Genomic DNA, 20,845 nt, shown 5'->3' with positions numbered 1-20,845 from the left:
CACCACAACCACGATTACCAGTACCACTACCATCACCACTACAACAGCATTCATCCCCACCAACACCACCACCACATTTATCCCCACCACCACAACCACCATCACCACAACCACCATCACCACTACCACCACCGCCACTGCCATCATCACCAAAACCACTTGGCCATATACAGTACCTCTTCCATCTAAGATAATAATAATATAATAATATATTATTATTATTATTATTGTTATATATTATTATTTTTGTTATTAATAACAGGATTACCTTTGCCTAAATGATATTTAAATTGACACATTATATTTTGTAGGGTGAGGGTGTTGCTTTCCGTGGGCGTGTCCTGGTTAGCCTAACCACTAAGATCGGTGAGGAATCTGATATACCAATAGCAGAAATCGACCACAAGGAAGTGGTGTCTGTTCAACGCTACCTCCGTCGTCGCAAGTATCGACTCTACGGTGCATTTCTCCACGCGACTATGATCAGTGAAGTAGATGCTCCGGTTGAGTTTGAAATTAGCATTGGAAACTACGGTAATATCCTGGATACATCAACGGATCCGCAGCCTTCAACGACCCAGCCAACCAATGCCGTCTTTGATGGGTGTAACTACTACTTCTTGCCTTGGTCCGACACCAAGCCATGTGTGATCGTCAACTCTCATTGGGAAGACATCAGCTTCCGTCTCGACACACTCAACATGCTCCTCAATAAGATTGATCGGCTTGTGAGTGCCAGTTCTAAATTTTTGATGCGGAAAAATATTATAAAATTTGATAAGGATCATAATAAAACTAGGTGTATCTAGTATGTCAAATTGAATCCCAGAGTGTTGGTTCAATTCCTGTCACAGCAGGAATTTTTCTCGCTACTAAAATCAACTCCACTACCTAAGCCTCATAAAGAGTTAAAAACATCACATCAGTTCATTTATTTAAAAGGACCACTGAATATCAGCTGACCTTCTAGGATACGCTGGCAGGGTCACCATCTATAAATATGGTTTTTAAAAAATGAATAACGATCTTTTGTTATTCTATTTCATTCAATCTGTTTAATACTTACAAATATATAAAAAAGATTTAAAAAACCGTTTTCAATATGTTGCCAAATGCATACTCTACTCTAGGTGCTTAATTGCATAGGCTGCTAAATATAAAGCACATACTGTACCTTTCTTTCAATATCATGTAAAAACTGTGAACTATTTATGAAATACAGGAAGAGAACATGAAGAATGTGAGAAATAGTATAAAAGCAGGAATGCCGACTACGGAAGTAGCAGCACAGTTGATTGGAATGATTGATTCCCTGATTGCAGACTGCAGGTGAGAAATTATTTGTTTCCTGAAGGTTCCCAAGATTTCCTGCCATTTTTGATACCTTTTTTTCTAATGGTTTTCTTTTTAAATGTTGCTCCTCAAATGTTCTCTATTCTCAAGTTTCAAAAGATTTTCCAAAGATTTTTGTTTTTAATTTTCATAGTGGGAATTAATCGGATTAGTTTTAACTAAGTATTAATGATTTAGACCTGTTCGTTTCTGATTGGTTACATTTATTCATCTTCGTTAATTCATTGTTTATAGTAACATGCACACACTTGTATTCCAACAGTGTTCCAATTCCGGAACTTGACCCAATAAAGGACAAGTTCAACGATCTTGACAAGAAACGATATGCGGTGCGCCAAAAAGAGCTTAACAACATTGTCATCGATGCGACTAAATTGCGTGAGAATGCCACAGATGTCAATGATGCTCTTGATGAAGTTGATGGATATCTGCGTATCTTGAAAGAGCTTGCTATTGAGGTATTCTGAGTTATCGATTACCGTATTTATTTGAATAAATACGGTAATCGTATTTATTCAAATAAATACGGTAATCGTATAATATGGTAATCGTATTTATTTGAATAAACGAACAGTGGCATTTATTGTTGAAGGGTTTTTTAGGTGGCGTTTATTCGAGGGGGAATTTATTGAAAGCAAGTTGTTTATTCTAATAAATACGATATCTGAGCCGTAGAAGGTCCTTCTTATACACAGCTTCATACAATTAGAATTAGTCTCATCTTCTTCTGTTATACCATTTAAGGAACAATTGAGACCTACCTCTTCAATTTAACTAATTAATGAGTTGGGCATTGGCCCAAACTCACTAGAAGTAATAAATTTCTAATACACTACTGGTAATTTAGTTTTTATATATTTTTTTCTCTGAATAAGCTGCCAATAGATTATCTTTGAGGCTTATAAGAGGCTATCAAAACAGAAGTGTACATGTCTATTAATTGTTGATGGTCAAACATACATAGCAAAAACTCTAACTCATCTTCACTTCGTATTTACATTTAAATTATGCGAGTGAGTGGAGAATATATTCCTGTGTATATATGTGTTCTTTTAAGCCTTATTATCTTCTTTCTTCAGCCACAAAACAGTATGCCAGATGTGGTTATTTGGATGATCAGTGGGTCCTCGCGTATTGCCTATTACCGTATTCCTGCTTACGAGATCTTATATTCATCCCGAGATCCTGATGCCTGTGGTCGTTATTGTGCCAAAATCCAGAGTATATTTTTGAAGGTATGTTTTGCATTAATTAGCATATTTTAAACTTGATTATTTAGTATTAGCATTTTTTTTTTATCAGTTTGCATATTTTCAAATATTTTCTCATTAATTATGCAAATTGTTTTTATGATTCTAGGTTCTACTAACTATTTTATTCCTATAAATTTATTACTTTCTAGAGAAGTCTGATATCATTTAATTAGAAAAATATTAAAAAACAAATAAATTGTCATAAATTTCCAGAGGTTACATATTAATACATTTTTTATACAAATGCCACCAGCAATTAAAATAACATGAATGTACATGATGTACATATGTGTAGTAATAGTGTTAGTTTAACTTATAAATGCAAATATATTAATACAATTATATATATTTTTAAATATTTGTGTCAGGTGTGGTTTGCACAGTATTTCTTAAGTACAAAAAAAAAATTCATTTTTTAAATTTTTATTTGCATGTACTCCACAATTTTTTCTCTTGGTTTTATCTTACCTAAATGTCATAATATATCAGATTTTAATTTGTGATAGCATGAACCTGAAAACTCATCAATATAAAAATTAATTTGAAATGAAAACCAATGATATTGTTTTTTTTTTTTAATGGTTCTTATAACTTCTGTCATTATTAGTTTTATCATTGTTTTAAAATTGTTAAAAAATATACATGTTAATATCTGTTATTTAAAAAAAGCTGATGATATTATGACATGTAGGGCTTAATTGATGTTGTTGGGTATATTTTAAAACTTTTTCTTTAGGAACCTGGAGAAGAGGAAAAGAAACCAGATGAAAAAACACCACTTGGGGTATGATTGCCATAGCAATCCCAAATGCACAATTCATAATTACTATGGCAACTGTTGCTTAGTCCCTCTTCCTCCTCACATGGATTTTAAGGTTTACAAACTCTTCAGAAGTGTTTATATACCTCTTGAGAAAAACTTGAACCCCATTGAGAGGAATATATATAAGCACACTCTAGCAAGAACCTACCTAATTGTTTACACATATTCTTTAAAGCCTTAAAATTCCAAGGATGTATTTTGAAATTAATTTTTTGAAATCTGCATTTTTAATTTTTATCAGACCAAATAAAATACCCAAGCCAAGTTATTATCTCTGTATTATATGATTGGTATATATGCCCAATCAAACCACTGTAACAGTTGCCAAAGTAATAATGGTTTTAATTGGTATATGTGGCACCTGTTGTACTGTTTCTACTATAATTGCTAATAAGTAACATATTAATGAGAAAACAGACCTGAATGAAGCTGTTTTCTCCGAGCTAATATACAAACAGCTGCACGTGTTTGCATTGATTCTTCAAATTTGACTTTTGTGCTGTGGACTTCAGCTCTGTAGCTTTAAATTGATATTGCTATGTTGTACCATAAATGTGGAGTTTGAATTTTTCCCCATTATCGTGTACTTAATATTATTGTTAAACTTCGTTTTATTTTATTCTACTTTATTTTGTATATTTACTTGTTTAATGCTTTTTTGTTTTTCTAAAGTAATCTGCTTTTGTATTGCTTTTATGCTCACTGGTTTTTAATTTAATTTTTGAGTTTTTGCCAATTATCTTGACAGAAAGTTCATCTTTAATATGTTATTAAATTTTATTTTACTTTATTTTGCACATTGATTTGTTTATTGCTTTTTTGATATTTTCTAAAGTAATCTGCTTTTGTATTGCTTTTATGCTCATTGTTTCAATGTTGTTTCAAATAAAATATATCAAATTTGCTGGATTAAAAAAATAATCATAAACTTACATTTCACCTACAGTTATGTGTCAGCCTCAACAGCGGTTTACCTGTTTCAGAGCTGTAGCTATGTAGGGTTGTGGGACTTGGGAGTAAAATACTTACCACCTTACCTAGGTACAGCTTTGATATACAGTAGCTCTGCAACCTGTACTTCTATTTCAGGGGCGGAAATTTGGAAAGTTAAAAAAAAGAAAAGAAAATGAAAAAATAGATCGCCCAAAACGCCTCAGAGGTTATTTTACACCTCCTAGGATGGTGTTATCTTGATCGGCCCCACTTTCAGCCCCCTTTTGGACACCTCTGGATCTCCCCTGTATTTTCTCTAACCATTTATGTTGAGTGTACTGTAAATGTTGAATAAGTGCCACTCTCGAATATGCGCCGCACCTAACCTGATTTTTTTTAGCTAAGCGCCACTCTCGAATAGGCGCCGCAGCGCTTAATCAAGAGTATAATTTTACCCTGTGTGTAATGAAACACTTTGAGAAACAGGGTTTTAAATAATGTATATAAAGTGTTTAAAAAAAATAAATACAATGAAGACACAATCATTTCTTTATAAACGTTTATTTACGATGACGTAGGACATATGATAGGCCTACTGAACTATGGGAATACGTGAGATAAGCCTGGTTTTCTTAAGATTGGAACACTGTTGCTACAGTGTACTGCATAGCAGTTCCTGACGCAATCATAAGGCTCCATGATTTGATCGATCAATCAGCATCACTGAAAGCTGTAGATGATAGCATGTAGCAATTGTATGGAAACCAAGCTATGTGGGTAATAAGGGCCACGCTAATATTTTTTTATAAGCGCCACTCTTGAATAAGCACTGCTCTCGACTAAGCGGCGCACTAAAGCCTCTAATAATGTTATAAGTGGCGCTTATCCAAGTATTTACGGTAATTTTGTCGTATACATGTATTCCAAGTTGAGTTAATCTGTCACTTTTAATTTCATGGAGCTTAAATGGGTTACATCAGCGGCAATGTGCTTAAATAACTATTTATATTTTTCCCTTTTCCTTCTACAAGGTCCATTAATACAGTTTTTTAATTGTGTATATATGTATTTTATTGCTTTGTGAATGAAGAAATTGTGTTCCAGATGTTGTATATATGTCATATTGTAACCCCTATTAAATCCCTGGTTAATATATCTACGTGGTGTACCGCAGGCATTAATATATATTATTACTTCGCTATGCAAAACTTCAAACAATGTCCCTGTTATTATTTTAATATTTATCTATTTGTTTATATTGTATTCATGGTGCTACACAGTATAACTAATTTATATATGTATGTATGTATGCCTATATATTCATTTGAGAAAACCTTCGGTTGAAAACGTTTGTGAGCATTTCTTTAAAGACAGTAAATACATTGTTCACATTTTGTTAAAATAATTTCATTTGGCTTCTAATATTTAGGTAAATTTTCTTTGATACATAAGCCAAAAGTAAACTTCATGGACCACTATAGTTTCAACCAACTTCATTGGTCCACTGCAAGTGAAGGACCTAACATAAGTTAGTTCATTTCACTCTCGCAAACTAACACGTTAGATTATTCACCTCAAGAGGACCAACAAAGTTGGTCGAAACTATATTAGTACAGTACTTGAAGTTTACTTTTGGCTTAAGTGTCAAAGAATATTTACCTATTAACGTTATTTATATACTAAAAATGGCTTACTTTGACATAATATTATTGTTATTCTTTTTGGTGATAGTACCCAGGATCCAAGGCTGATGTAGCCCTAGGTGCGGATCAGTTGCCTGGTATGCTTCGCATGAAGCTCTGGCTTGGCCTAGAGACTGACGAGGGCAATTGGCAGAATGAGCAGACTGATGGAAGCATGGCAGTATTCGCAGAAACTGTAAGTTCAATATATGTTTATTTAAAATATGTTTTAGTATTTAATGTAAATATATTATGGTTGTAGTGCTGATGCATTTTAAAATGTGTATATACATATCGTACATGAGAAAGTTTGGAGAATAAATTTGTTATTTGATTGAGTATGTAGACACATCTGAATGCTTTGACACATCTCATATGCATAGACCCATCTACATATGTATACTTATATCCAGAGCATGTGGAACCATCTAAATACCTAGACATGTAAATGTACACACCCATCTTGATGTGTACACTCATTAAGATTCATATATTCATGTTAATATACCTACAGTAGGCCCATCTAGATATGTAAACCATATTTTAATACATAAAACCATGTACATGCACTACTCCATCTCTCTGTGTACACCCAACCATGAAGATGCGTAGACTCATTGGTGCGTGAACTTGTGCGGATGTAGACCCATGTAGGTGTGTAGAGATTTAGATAGGTAGACTCATGTTGATATGTAGACCATGCTAGATACTAGACCCATGTTGATGCGTAGACCCATGCAGATGCGTAGACCCATCTAGATGTGTAGACCTAACTAGATAACGTAGATATAGGTTTGTCCATCTATATGAGTCATCCATTTAGTTTCATTGACCCATCTGTAGATACACAAACTCAGACTCATGTCAATGCATAGACCTATCAAGATACATGTGCCTCTCTAGACACGTAATCCTAATCATATTGATTGGTAAACCCATTTTGATCAGTGCTTAATGTTACTATATAGATGCCTAGCTGTGTAGATACATGCATCCATCGAGATACATTCAATCTTGATGCATGACCATGTCCAATGCAATATAACATATACAATCTAAAATGTTACTTATTTCTGTCTCAGTATGAAAACCAAATCAATCTACCTATAGTAGACTGGACAACGAAAGGTATGCCAAGACCTAAGTTCTCTGATGCAAGTGGTGACGTAAGTATACTAACCTTTGCTTAATGGCTGATAAGTCATTTGTTTCAATTTACTTCATATATTCTTTGTTAAGTTTGATTGGTACTAAAATGTCCATTGTAATATATGTATGTGTTTGTTTATTCATTTTTATTTTATACTTGGACAAGAATGATTGATATTGTTTGACAAAACAGTTTGTCTGTTTTTCTGTAGATAAAACTTCCCAAAGAAAAGTTTAAGCCCCCTGAAGGGTGGAGGTGGGCAGGAGATTGGTTTGTCAGCCCAGAATTAAGGTAAGTTTGAATATGCATTGCCTTACATTTGGTTGAAGGCTGAATAGGTGGTTCAGGTTGATGGTTTCAAACTTGTTTCTTTTTCAAACAAATTGAATACAATTAAATACTCTATATATTTGATATTGAAAAATAATAATATTAGATAAAGTCTGACTAAAATTTTAAAAAGAATAAAATAAATAAATAAATAAATGCCTTATCAGGATTTGAACCAAAAACTTTGGATTCACTGTTTGGGTTCTCTTATCTTCATAGGGCTCAGCAGGCAGCTCATTTTTTATATACGAATTTAAAAAAAAAATTTTTTGCATGGAATGCAAATTAGCTCAGTTTGAATGGTATCTCTTTTTAGAACATATTATTTTCTAGAGAAAGTGTTCGAATAGAATGCACACATTTTTTAATGCTTTTTACTTAATGCATCACAATTATGCAAGTTAGTTTTTTTGATTAACCATTTCAATGACATATTGTCACTTGTCTGATTCATAGAAAAAACATGGTGGTTATGACAGTAGGTAGCAAAAGGAAAAAGAAAAAGAAAGAGAAAAAGAAAAAGAAAGGGGATAAAGAGGAAACCACAGAAGGGTTAGCTGCCTCTTTATTCTAGCTAGCGTAGCAATGCATTTGTGAAGTGCACGCTGACATTGTAGGAGGGGGCGTCTAGTGTCATTGGAACTAACATGCTTTCAATTGCATTGCACTCTGGGATTGTTTTAATAATTAATGCTTTATAATTACAAATGGAGAGCCATAAGTAAATTATTTTTATAAATGTAGTTTCAGTATGGATAATGAAAACATAGGAATAATATGGGTATATGTGTATGTATGTATGTATATATATATATATATATATATATATATAAATATATATATTTTTTTTGTCTGATATATGCATGCAATAATTATATATATGTTATATTATCACTATTATCATCATTATCACCATCATCATCAATATGATTATCAATATTATCTTAATCAACATTCTTATCAATATTATCATCATTATCATCATCAACATCATCATCATTTTCTTTTATTCTTGGTATAATGATACTAATAATAGGCATAGTTATTAATCTTATTGTATATAGCAAAAAGGTTAATTAATATATCGATTAATATAGCAATTGTGGCACCATGAGCTTGGATCACACTTGACCTATCGAAGGAAAAGATTTATTAATCTATAATCAATCTCTTAATCAATTAGTCAAAAAATTAATCAAGCAGTAAATTAGTATTTTATCTATCTATTTTAATCATCCATTAAGTAATTAGTCAGTCAGTCACTGTATTGAGAATCAACCATTTACTGTATTGGTCGATCAATTAATCAACAAATTTTAATTAGTCACTCTCAATTGTTAAATCAGTCAACTAGTTATTGCATAATCAATCACCGTTTAATCAATCATTATCAATTTATTATTATTTAATCACTGTTTAATGAATCAATTAGTCAAGAATTTATTGTTTAAAATATTTTTAACTTGTTTACATGTTTTATTTTGTTTTTATAGTCTGTTGTACGATGCCGATGCTGGACAGACAAAGTTCCTGGAGGACGTCTTTGAGTGCGAGGCTAGGAATATACCAGGCGGGCAATGGGGGACTGCCACCACACCTTACACAGATGTGGTAAGATTGAAATGGTCTCGTCATAGAGTAAAGATAATGGCCAAATAGAGGAGGTGGTAGTTTTAAAAATGGAGGAGGATGGGGGGGGTGGGGAGGGAGAAAGAGTTGAAGTAATGACAAAAATGAAGACCTTGATAAGACTCTTTTTTGTAGTAAAGCTAGTTGGGCAAAAAAATGTAGGTTACAGTGAGAATTAAACCATGTGGGCCCCAGAGAACTGTTTAGATGAACTGCCAACCGAGATTATCTAGTTGGCAAGTGGTTGTTACCAGGGTAGAACTTTCTGTACATAAAAAAAGCCCATTTATTTGTTAAACAGTATCTGGGAAAACTTCATTACTACACTATGAGTATGATTTTAAAGATGATGGTAACACTGATAATTTCCATAATGAGTGACAATATATAATATCATTTTTAAAATTAACATTGATATTTCGTAGTTGTTGTAAAGCAAGCTATATAAATTATAAAATCTATCCAAAATATATTATCTGTACATTCTAATTTTGTAATGTTAAATTTGTATTATATTTATAGTACCAAGCTATAATATAAATTATAAAATCTATCTAATATATATTATCTGTATATTCTACTTGTAATGAAAATGACAAATTTTGTAATGTTAAATTTGCATTATTTTTTATAGTACCAAGCTGTATAAATTATAAAATCTATCTAAAATATATTATCTGCATATTCTACCTGTGATGAAAATGACAAATTTTGTAATGTTAAATTTGTATTATTTTTATATTACACTGTATTTAATTTTCTCTATAGCGTGGTGACGCAACAACCGCACGTGATGAAGTCACTTGCCCGGAGGGATGGGTATGGGAGGACGATTGGTGCCTTGATGTTAACAGAGCAGTGGATGAAGAAGGTTTATCATTTTTCTATTCATTTTTAACATAATTGCTGCTACATTTAACATCATGAGTGCAGCTAGATCCCCAGGACCCCATACCAAATACTAATGAGATTGAGGGCCTAAGAAGCTTCCTACAATGGCACCCTTTCAAGAATTGTATTCGTCTAAACTCTTTAAAAATTTGTATTTTCAATGAAAATATATTTTCTTGTACAATTTGGTTTACTTCATATATCTAATGGAAAACTTGTTTGTTTTTTTTTCTGCAGGATGGGAATATTGCGTTGAAGCCACCCTGGGCAACTACGGGCCGGTGGAAAAGACTTACCATCTGTGCCGTCGAAGGCGGTGGGCACGCAACAGATTCCTCAATGCAGATCCAAAAGCAGTTGAGGTAATTAGTGATATATTGCAAAAAAAATGCATTTTTTCAGCCATTTTTAAAGTAATATAATTTTTTTAATTAGAAAAATAAACCAACTTTAAAAAAATTCTTTGATGCATTTTAAATTACTTATGTTATATAATGCTATATATATATCTACTGTTTCAAATTTCTATGATCTCATTTGACAATTAGCTTAATATTTTTAAATCTTTTTTTATTTTTTATTTATTGTATTATATTCTAGCTTCAGATACAAATGTCACACTTGGTTCATTTATGGTCATAGGTCAGCACAACCTATAAACATCAGAAACATTTTAACCTCTTTTCTTCATATAATTCTCTTCATATGAACTAAAGATAGTAATAGTTGGGTACATAAAGATTTAGTATTAAGCATCTTAAGAGATTGTATATAATTATAGACACTTGTTAGTCATAAATTTAATATAGTTGGAGGCTCTTCTCATCATCCCATAAGAAAATTTTAGGTTCATCATATCTCATAAATTTGCAGTTGTATATGTCTTCAACTCATGTCATCCCTAGCATATCAAACCAAATCTTGCACCATGGTCATTTACATTGGTTGCTGTTGTCCATTAGCATAAAATAATTCCAGGTACCATTCATTCAACAAAGCCTAAAGTTTAAATGTTTATTTTGTTGTTGTTTTTCATTCCACTTGTTCTTTACTTATTACCTCTCAAAGGCATATATTTTCTTCAAATACATAACTGTACGTATCCTGAGCATGATAGAATTTTGTCAACAATTTATTTTTGCATTTTTTTTTTCTCAAAAATTTTTATAGGAATTTTATGCAACCAACTTTTAAAAAAAAAATAGCTTTAGATTGAAGCACGTTTGTTCCAAGTTTTAATAGAATTTTGAGTTTCAACATAAGTCCCCCTCTTTTCTTCTCCTAGTATGTCATCTTTTTTCCAAATTCTTTGTCAACCATTCCTATATTGTATGTAAAGACCGCATCTGCCATCATATTTATGTACTCGGTTCTGGCAATATTTTTCCATATGTTTTTGAAGACATCAAAATTCACACTGTATTTTTATTGAGAAATAAGGCTATAATAATTATTTATCACAGTCATATTTTTCAAATTTATCAATCAACTTTTTATATTTTTTCGTTGAATTTGTCTACTTAACAAAACTTAAAGATGAATATGGAAATATGTTTATTCATGTTTAAATTTCAAAAATATATATTTTTGTCTTTTCTGCAAACCTCCAATACCCCCACAATTCTAAGATGGCTTTTCATGTGAGTTTTATGTAGTTGCTTAAAATTGTTGGATAATATAACTACAAAGATCAACTACCAACATCGTAAAAGTTAACTTTTTACTAATTTTCTTTCTGGAAACTTTTTCGAGTAAATCCCATTTTCTTTCTGGAAACTTTTTCGAGTAAATCCCTGGCGTTTCCAATATTGTGTACTAACATGATGATGTTGATTCTGAATTACAGGTGTTTGACATGCAATTTTGGGGAAAATATTTTTTTTTTTACGTCATTGTATATTTCTGTTTTTCAATCTTCACATTTTCTTACAAAATAATATTTTGTCATAAATTGTTTAACACCTTTTAAGTTTTTACTGATACAACTCCATAGTTTTTTTGTTTGTTTTTTTTTTCATTCATTTGTTTTCCATTATTTCAATCATAGTTGATAACTTGATGGTTGCCAGAGTATTAATTTGATTTTGAGGAATTCCTGTGTTATAATAGTATTGACATATGCACGCATTGGCATTCATCAACACACAAATAATCATTATTTTAACATGGGCATAGGCTGGGGTGGGGGAAGGGGGTGCAGCTCCAAGTTAGTTTGCCTAAGTTGGTTATCAAAAAAAATAAAAATGTTTATTGAGTTTTTATTGGAATTGTGATTTATTATTCAAAATTCTGAATATTAAGTCTTTACCCTAATGCTGATACCAGCCTCTGCCCTGTTAGATGATATAAACACTATCATTATCATTAATATTTTTTTGTCAAAAGATTTTTTATAGTGCAATATCTAGCTTTAGCAAGCCCAAGAGTGTTTCTCTTCATGATCTGTTGGTATGTACTTCAGCAGTGTTATTATTTGCAATAAAATTATTTTATAAACATTTGCAAGAATTTGCAACACAGATGCAATGAATGTGGTACTGTTGGTTAGGAATGCAATCTTAATGAATGCGAAAAACAACATAATTCACTGAAGTATAAAATAATTTTATTCAAAACTTATTTTTCTATCATATTTTTCTTATAATATATAATTAATCATTAAAATTAAATAATGATTTAGTTAGATCAGATAAGATAAGATAAAAATTTTATTGCATTCTATATAGTATAAATTGAAGTTGGACAATTTCTTTCAGACAAATCGAAAAATTGAAAAATATGTATGATCATACAAAAATGTTTAACATTATAAAGCTAATATTTTTGTTGATTTGTTTTCCAAATCATTAAACAATTCAATAAATTTTAAAATGATTATAATAATGTTGGTGGAATGTAAATAAAATAATAATAGTACTATTATTATGTAATTATTTTATTTTAATTAAGTAAATTTTATAAGCGTCATATTTGTTTAGATATAGCGTAAAATAAAGCTAATAATAAATCTGGTTCTTTGTATGGATTCAGGGAGGATTTTTGCCAGATTTCATGAAAGATGAAAAAGTGGCATTTAGTGAGGAGGAAGATGAAAGTGTAAGAATATTAATGTACAAATAAAATGTGTATCAAATCTTCTTTGAAATTGAATAAATAGTAAGAATCCAATATAGTTAATGAACATTAATTTCAAATATAATTTTAAACACATTACAATACAATAAACTAAAAATGTAGGTAATTAATATATTTAAAAAAAAATCCATTTCAATGAATATTTGATAATTTTTATTTTAACATTTTACTTTGGGATTTATTTATTTATTTATTTATTGCATTCAATCATTTATTTATTCATTTCACCATTCATTCATTCTTCCTTCCTGTCATTCATTCATTCCATCATTCATTTATTCCATCATTCATTCATTCATTCATTCATGCATTCATTCATTCCATCGTTCATTCATTCCATCGTTCATTCATTCATCCATTCATTTTATCATTCATTCATTCATTCCATCATTCGTTCATTTTTTCATTCTATTGTTCAGTCATTCTTCCATTGTTCAATCATTCATTCCATTATTCATTCATTCATTCATTCTTGCTTTCATGCTTTCATTTATTCCTTGTGCAGTCATTCATTGATTAATTCATTCATTAAGTCCATCGTTTATTCATTCATTCCACCATGTATTCATTCTTCATTTACTCCTTTTATTCTTTCATTCATTCATTCATTCATTCATATATGTGTACATGCATTCATTCATATATTTGTACATACATTCATGTATTTATTTATTGTATTTTTAAAAATTTTATTTTGGTGTTTGTGTAATGGATGAGGTTTGTTGATTGGTAAGATAGAAAGACTAGTAGTCACTGTGATTGTTATAAACTCCTCTTCTCACTCGTATCAGGCTCTGCATTGCTGAATAGATTTCTGTATGGTGGTCAGTGTTTAGTTTGATGGATATAGCACCTAATTAGTCTAGCTGATATGAAGGTGGTACTAGGCAGTAGTTTACACTGTATGTTACTGTCATGCTGAAGCTCCTTCCAGGCTATAAAATTTTATTTGACAAAAAACATGAGACATGCCTAAATATGGTCATGATGACATCACACCATGACTATATTTAGGCACATCATGACTAAATATGGGCATACATCAGTTTTTTGTCAAAGAAAATTAATAGTTGGGAAAAGCTACCTTTTCTTTCCTGATGCCTCTGTAAACTGTATCATTAGTGGGTTAAGTTCATCACATCCATATTTAGTCATGTCACATTTTTCTTATGTTTAATACATTCAAGTCATCCATTTTTTTGGCTTATCACAGTTTCTATAATGAATCACAAGTTTTTCTTTCTAATTATTTAATTCCACAGGTTGTCTTCCTCTGAGTTTTCACAGTCTAGCTTCAATATTTCTTCTATAAAGTTGTATTCTTATTATGTTCATGTTGTGATCTATGGGTACTTTACTTCCTAAATGCATTTTCTGGGTTCAAATCCTGTAGAGACCCAGATTTTTTCTGCATGATAACAAGTCCACTACCTTACTTCCATAATGATAGTTAGGTTTGTAGAGCATTGTTTCATTCCATAAAAAAGGCATCATTTAGACATGAACATACAGGAATGCAATTTTTTTAAAGAAATATTTTCTGATATAATTTAAGATGCATCCTTTATATAATTTAGATTTTTGGATTTAATCACTTGTTTTCTTTTGACTTGTGCATTTTTGTAGGTTGATTTTACATTTACAGATGATTTTTAAATTTGGTGTTTGGTTTTTATTCAATTCTTGTATGAATTCTCTATAAATTGCTTCGAAGTTTTTCTTATTAAGGTTCACAATTGATTGATAAAATAATTATTATATTATTAGCACATCAAATATGTTAGTGATTGTTCATTATTGTATATATCTTCTTTTAATTTCCTGATTTTTAAAAATGATGTCCACAATTGACCAAAATTATGATTATAATCAGCACATCAGGTATTATTAATTAAATAGAATGATACCAAGATGTTTTTAAGTGCTTTTTGGTTAAAAATTGCAATCATGTGACAAAGGGCCCAATGGTACAAGAGGCAATTAAGCTTGGCTGCCTCCTTTTGTGAGTTATTCAGCATAGCTATGAACTTGCTGTTAGGTACAATTCATCTACCATGTAAAAAAAAGGGCTCGGTATATAACACTGTGTGCATCCACAGGCAAGGAACGAAGCTACATGCAGCTGGCAAATAAATGCATTTATATGCCCTATTATCCCATGCTGTGTATAATAATAATAATAATAAACATTTATATAGCGCCAATTCAAAAAATTATCAAAGGCGCAGGAGAAAACAAACTCAGTAGCATTTCTCAAAAATTTGAAACTTTAAGTTCTTCTTAAAAGTATATAAATTAGGCGAATTACGGAAAAAGGAAGAGAATTCCACAGAGAAGGAGCTTGAACAGAAAAAGCACGTTGACCATATGTTTTGGTTTTGTTAACCAAATATATAGGTAGAAGGCCCTGGCAATACTACTTTTTACAACCTTGTTTTGATAATGTATTGCACAGGCACACTTGAACATGTGTCATTATTTTATAATTGCCAGTACACAGAATTGTTCATATTTTATCAAGCAAGATTCTATTACTCTAAACCTTAACAATTGAGAGTTTCTAAACATAATAATAAACAATATTCCATCCCTTGCACTTTACACCAACAGCAACAAAATATAATATGTATCATTAATTAGTATAATTTATTGATATTACTCTTAGGCTAAGAAGAAAGCAGCTCTAGGAGAAGGCTGGGAGTACGCTCCACTTTTCAACATGAAGTTCCATGGTACTGAGCGCAAGATGGATATGTGCCGACGTCGTCGTTGGCATCGCAAGATGGTTGCAGAATCCCCAGGGGCATCAGCCGTATTTGCGTTGGAAGGTCTTGGGGTATGGAATTATTTTTTGTTTGTTTTGCATTTTTTGTGCAATGCCTATAAACAAATATTAATGATAGGTCTATGAAAATCATTTTCATAAGTACTTAATTTATGTAAAGCAAAAAATTTTAAGTCTCAGTATTAGTATTAATATTTTTTCTATATACTGCTTTCCTAAGGACTTCGAAAGTGTGAGTACTGCATTGACTATAAACAATTTTCTTACTCTATGTGTTTGTATAAATTCCCCAAAATAACATTTAAAAAACACTAACATTAACATTTTGATTAGTTTTTGTTTCTATTTCTGTCCTGCTTTTGACTTTTTTCCTGGCAACTGCCTTTTAATTGCTCTCCTTTTCTGGAATTTACTGGAAAGCACATAGGCCTAGAGGCTAGCTGTATGCACTGTACAAGCACAATTAATAATACTAATTAAAAAAGTAAGTTACATTTCAAATTTTAAGTATCCTTTAAAAAAAATAATGTAAACCATACTTATAAAGGGTGATTGACTCTCATATCAGAATATTAGCCTAATATTCAGATGCTCTCTTAAATATATGCAGTAATATGATGCTGTATACTATTGCTAGGTTAAGTGAGTTGAGATGACACAGGGTTTGAACCTGTGGCATTATGGGATTTGAGAGCAAGTATTCTAAGCACCAGGCTGTAACTCAACTGTAGTTTATCCACTTAGTGTTAATGGCTCAGTTGTTGAAAGAACATCAGAACATAAATACTTTGGTATTATCATTGATGCTAATCCTAATTGGAGTTGGAGTAAACATACTCAATCTGTGTACTCAAAAACTAGTCAACAACTTTTCTTCCTTTAGGAAGCTTAACAAATTTAATGTTGGTCAGGATACACTTTGTTTTTCTATCAGGGTGTCATCAAATCTATTTTATGATTTTGCTCTATTGCCTGGTTGCCAAGTGAAGAAAAATAATGATCAAATAACGAAAATAGCTAAAGCAGTAGGAAAATCATTGGCAGAGATGCTGAGAGTATAAATTATCTTTGTGACAGAAGTGTGCTTAAAAAATGGGTTCAATTATTACTGACAATACTCATCCACTAAATAAGTATATTCATTTTAATAGATCAGGTAGGATTTACCAATCTAATGTAAAAAAAAAAAACGTATAAAAACTCATTTTTGCCTTATGCCTGTCACCTATTTAACAAAGTGTTCACCAGATAGTCTCATCTCATCTCTCACGTCAATAACAATTCTACTCATTTACGTCTACTGTATGCAACTTGTTTTGGTCTTCTGTCACTGTACTGCATATATTGTATATTTTAATTGAACTGTAATTTTAATATATTTTGCACTGTAGAATTTTATATTTATTGTTGTCCTGTAATTTAATCTGTATGCATATTTTTGTGTATTCCTAGCTCTGGAAAGCAAATATCTTGTATATGACAATAAATGGAATCTTGAAAAAAATTATAGAGTCGGGCTGGTTTTTGTAATAACGAAATGAATTTGTAGTTAGGTTTGCTAATGAAGAGATTTTACTTTCTCTAAGGATGACGATGAGAAGAAAAGCAAGAAGGATAAAGATAAAGAAGAGGAGAAACGACTTTCAGCTCCAAGAATGTTCCTAACTTTTGAAAGTAATTTGACATTCAATTTATTATTACAAGTTAAATCCTATAGATAACTGCTGGACATGACAACTTTATAATAATGATAACCAATAAGTTAATATTAATGATTAAGGTATCATGTATATATTTCAGATAGCTTCAAAATAGGCCTTGAAACTATTTTTGGCTTCTCAGTAAAAAAAAATTGTTTTTGCAAAAAAAATGGTGACCCTAGATTTCAAGATATTTGGTCAGTTTGGTTTAAAAAAGGCAAATTTTTGTTGGCCAAATGTTGCAAATATTTTAGTGTGCAACACTTACTCTTTGATTCCTATTATTGGAAACGATATATAAACTTTAAATTATCACAAATTAGATTTAGGTTATTTAAAATTGAATTCTAACATATAAAATTTGTGTATTTGCCAGAGAATTACAAATACCAGTTGCGAGCTTATGTCTACCAAGCAAGAGATTTGGTTGCGTCAGATAGTGACAGCTTTTCAGGTAAGAAATGCTGTATCACCCTTTCCTTTCCTTCTCCCACCTTCCAAACACACTGTAGGCTGATTTTGTGATGGCTAGACTTCACAGAAAGTTCAGCCTAGGACCTACAGTAAGGCTTACGTTATCTATTTTGCATGAAGATTACTCAAAAGTAATAAATGGGTAAAGTCTACAGTGTATTAAGTGCAATCATACTGCGTAGCAGTTCCCAATACAATCGGGAAGGTGCCCCGATTTGACCAACCACTTAGTATCACCAAAAGCTATCAGTGATAGCATGTAGCGATTGTATGTAAATCATGCTTTTAGTAAAAGGAGTGATTTAATACAATATCAACTATAACCTAGTCCACGCTTACATATTATTTTGCTTGATGTATCACATTAGCATATATTTATGCATCGTACATTATGATTCTCAAATTCATTAGAGCTTATTATTAATAATACAGAATATTTATAAATTTTCCCTCAGATCCATATTGTTATGTGGCATTCTCATCTCGCAGTCAGAAAACAGAGGTCATCAAGTCAACACTGTGCCCTACCTGGGACCAAACCCTCATCTTTGAGGAGCTAGATCTCTATGGCAGTCCAGAGATGATTGCTGCAAACCCTCCAGTTATAGTTGTTGAGGTCTTCGACTATGACACATTTGTAAGTGATACTTAAAATTAAAATACAGTTGTTTTTACCAGAATAATTGTTTTATTAAAGTGACAGTATTTCAGGAACCGTTGTCAGGTTTACTGGTCCTCTCTGGCTAAAGGGCGATTAGCTGTGATGTCAGAAGGAGTGTCGCAGGTCAAGGTGCATACCACTTCCATATCCATATGCTGGACTGCCATATATTATTTATTCCCTTCAACTCCTTGTGGAGTATAGGTCCTTGGAAATAGCATGCCATTGCACTCTGTTTTGGGCTATCCTTTCTAGAGTTGGTCCAGAGAGTTCCCTGCCCTACATGCCTCATCCTCCACAGTCCTCCTTCAGCTCTTTCTTGAGTGACTTGGTTTTTCTTCTTCCCTGTGGGTTCTATCTCAATGCTTGTCTGGTGTTGGTGAAAACCATCTGATAATATCACTGCCAAATATAGTCATCACAATTATATTTTAAAACAAACAGAACCATTGATAATGTATGACTCTATTTTGTTAACATTGTAGGGAAGTCCGGAATTCCTTGGACGTGCCGTGACAAAACCATTGGTGAAGCTGGAAGGCTCTGATCCTCGCGTTGCTAAGTTATATTGGTTGCCGTTGTACAAAGGTGATGACCAAGCTGGTGAACTCCTTGTATCCTTTGAACTTTTCTTGGTAAGTGAAAAAAATAGATAATTTGTGAAGGAGAGTAAAAAAGGAAACATATTAAACAAGTGGTTTAAAATAGAAAAAGAATAACACATGCATGGGAGTGTGCTAGGACTGAAAGATGATATTTCAAAGAATCAAAAAACAAAACAGCACAGGAAAAATAAATGCAGAGTTTATCAAATTTATTGGCATCTAACAAAACATTTATTTCAGACTTAATTGTGTTTTTGCTATTCGTTGGTTTATGATATCTTTATTCCTGTGATTTAGGCCGACAACACAGATCTTCCTTTCATGCCACCGATGCGAGGGCAACTGTATTTGGTGCCAAATGGTATTCGACCAGTCATGCAACGTACTGGTGTAGAAATTCTCTCATGGGGTGTGCGTAACATGAAGAAGTTCCAGTTAGCATCAGTCACATCACCAAGCATAGAGTTTGAGGTCGGAGGAAAGATCATCGAGTCAAAGATCATCAAGAACACAAATAAGAACCCCAACTTTGACTCACCACTGTTGTTCATGGAAGTGGTAAGTAAATACCCATAATGCACAGACAGGTTCCCAATGTATAATTCCTAATCCTGATTTTAATGTGTACTTGACTCTCAAAACAAATTGCTTAAAAGTATGTGGTCTTACAGCTCTTAATATGGGTTGTTTTTGGTGCTTATTATGAGCTTTAGTTCGATTTATTTAAATTAATTTATAGACTTTTGCTATGGTATCATATTTTACTCTTTATAAAGAAACAAAACCCTGTTTTGTAATGTGTTGGTTATAAATCTATTTTATCAGATGTTGCCAAAGGAGGAACTGTACACACCTCCAATGAATCTCAAAATCCGTGATCATCGTGCATTCGGTCGCAAACCAATCGTTGGCATTCACATCATCAAGTCTCTACAGGAATACAGATGCGATCCGACGCAGCAGGCTGACATTATAGAGTTGCCGGAAAATCCAGGTTTGTCTTTAAAACTCAAATTGATTATGTAACATTCATTTACTCAGCTCTTAGTGATGTTTTCCACATGGTCCTGTCGTAATCATTTCATACAGTATTATGTTCTAAAGTCTATGTTTAGTTTATAGGTCATGTTCTACATCTCAGCCAGTCAATGGATAGCAGGCATTTGAACACTTGAGATCCAGGCTTCAAGATGTTAGATAGCTTTTAGTAAAACTGATTAGCATTGCAAATATTAGTTAACACTTATTGTAAGATGCCATACAAAAGCATAAATATTTTTACTGTAATACTGAGGGATTTTTGTTTTCAATTTTTAATTTTTTCCTATATTAAAAAAGAACACTACATGAATCTTTAAATTTTTAATGTAGTTTTTTTTAGGAGGCCCTCTGTAGTTCTGTATAGTCTGTGATGTTATTCATTTCATTGCATGTTACTGAA

The 20,845-nt window shown here is 31.9% G+C and overlaps 1 protein-coding gene across 14 annotated transcripts in view; it reads left to right on the top strand.

Moving 5' to 3' along the window:
- LOC117124323 (dysferlin-like) overlaps nt 1-20,845 on the top strand; it is an 88,943-nt gene that overhangs the window by 38,002 nt on the left and 30,096 nt on the right. For 10 of the 14 annotated variants that reach the window (XM_033270518.1, XM_033270516.1, XM_033270517.1 and 7 more), the window contains 19 exons: nt 312-728; nt 1,223-1,329; nt 1,616-1,811; nt 2,433-2,588; nt 3,343-3,390; nt 6,094-6,240; nt 7,127-7,210; nt 7,406-7,485; nt 9,018-9,135; nt 9,922-10,024; nt 10,282-10,406; nt 15,845-16,015; nt 16,185-16,196; nt 17,551-17,638; nt 18,041-18,118; nt 18,594-18,775; nt 19,285-19,434; nt 19,702-19,962; nt 20,230-20,398. In XM_033270518.1, coding sequence (XP_033126409.1) covers nt 312-728; nt 1,223-1,329; nt 1,616-1,811; nt 2,433-2,588; nt 3,343-3,390; nt 6,094-6,240; nt 7,127-7,210; nt 7,406-7,485; nt 9,018-9,135; nt 9,922-10,024; nt 10,282-10,406; nt 15,845-16,015; nt 16,185-16,196; nt 17,551-17,638; nt 18,041-18,118; nt 18,594-18,775; nt 19,285-19,434; nt 19,702-19,962; nt 20,230-20,398 — 2,692 coding nt within the window. The remainder of the gene's footprint in view (nt 1-311; nt 729-1,222; nt 1,330-1,615; nt 1,812-2,432; nt 2,589-3,342; nt 3,391-6,093; nt 6,241-7,126; nt 7,211-7,405; nt 7,486-9,017; nt 9,136-9,921; nt 10,025-10,281; nt 10,407-15,844; nt 16,016-16,184; nt 16,197-17,550; nt 17,639-18,040; nt 18,119-18,593; nt 18,776-19,284; nt 19,435-19,701; nt 19,963-20,229; nt 20,399-20,845) is intronic. The other 4 variants (XM_033270520.1, XM_033270524.1, XM_033270527.1 and 1 more) reach the window with 2 other exon arrangements.

This window comes from Anneissia japonica, unplaced genomic scaffold (genome assembly GCF_011630105.1).
Source record: "Anneissia japonica isolate Jap-2015-1 unplaced genomic scaffold, ASM1163010v1 scaffold750_len1593409_cov174, whole genome shotgun sequence".
NCBI lineage: Eukaryota > Metazoa > Echinodermata > Crinoidea > Comatulida > Comatulidae > Anneissia > Anneissia japonica.
The sequence above is the reverse complement of the archived record's forward strand: the minus strand, read 5'-3'. Positions and strand labels throughout refer to the sequence as shown.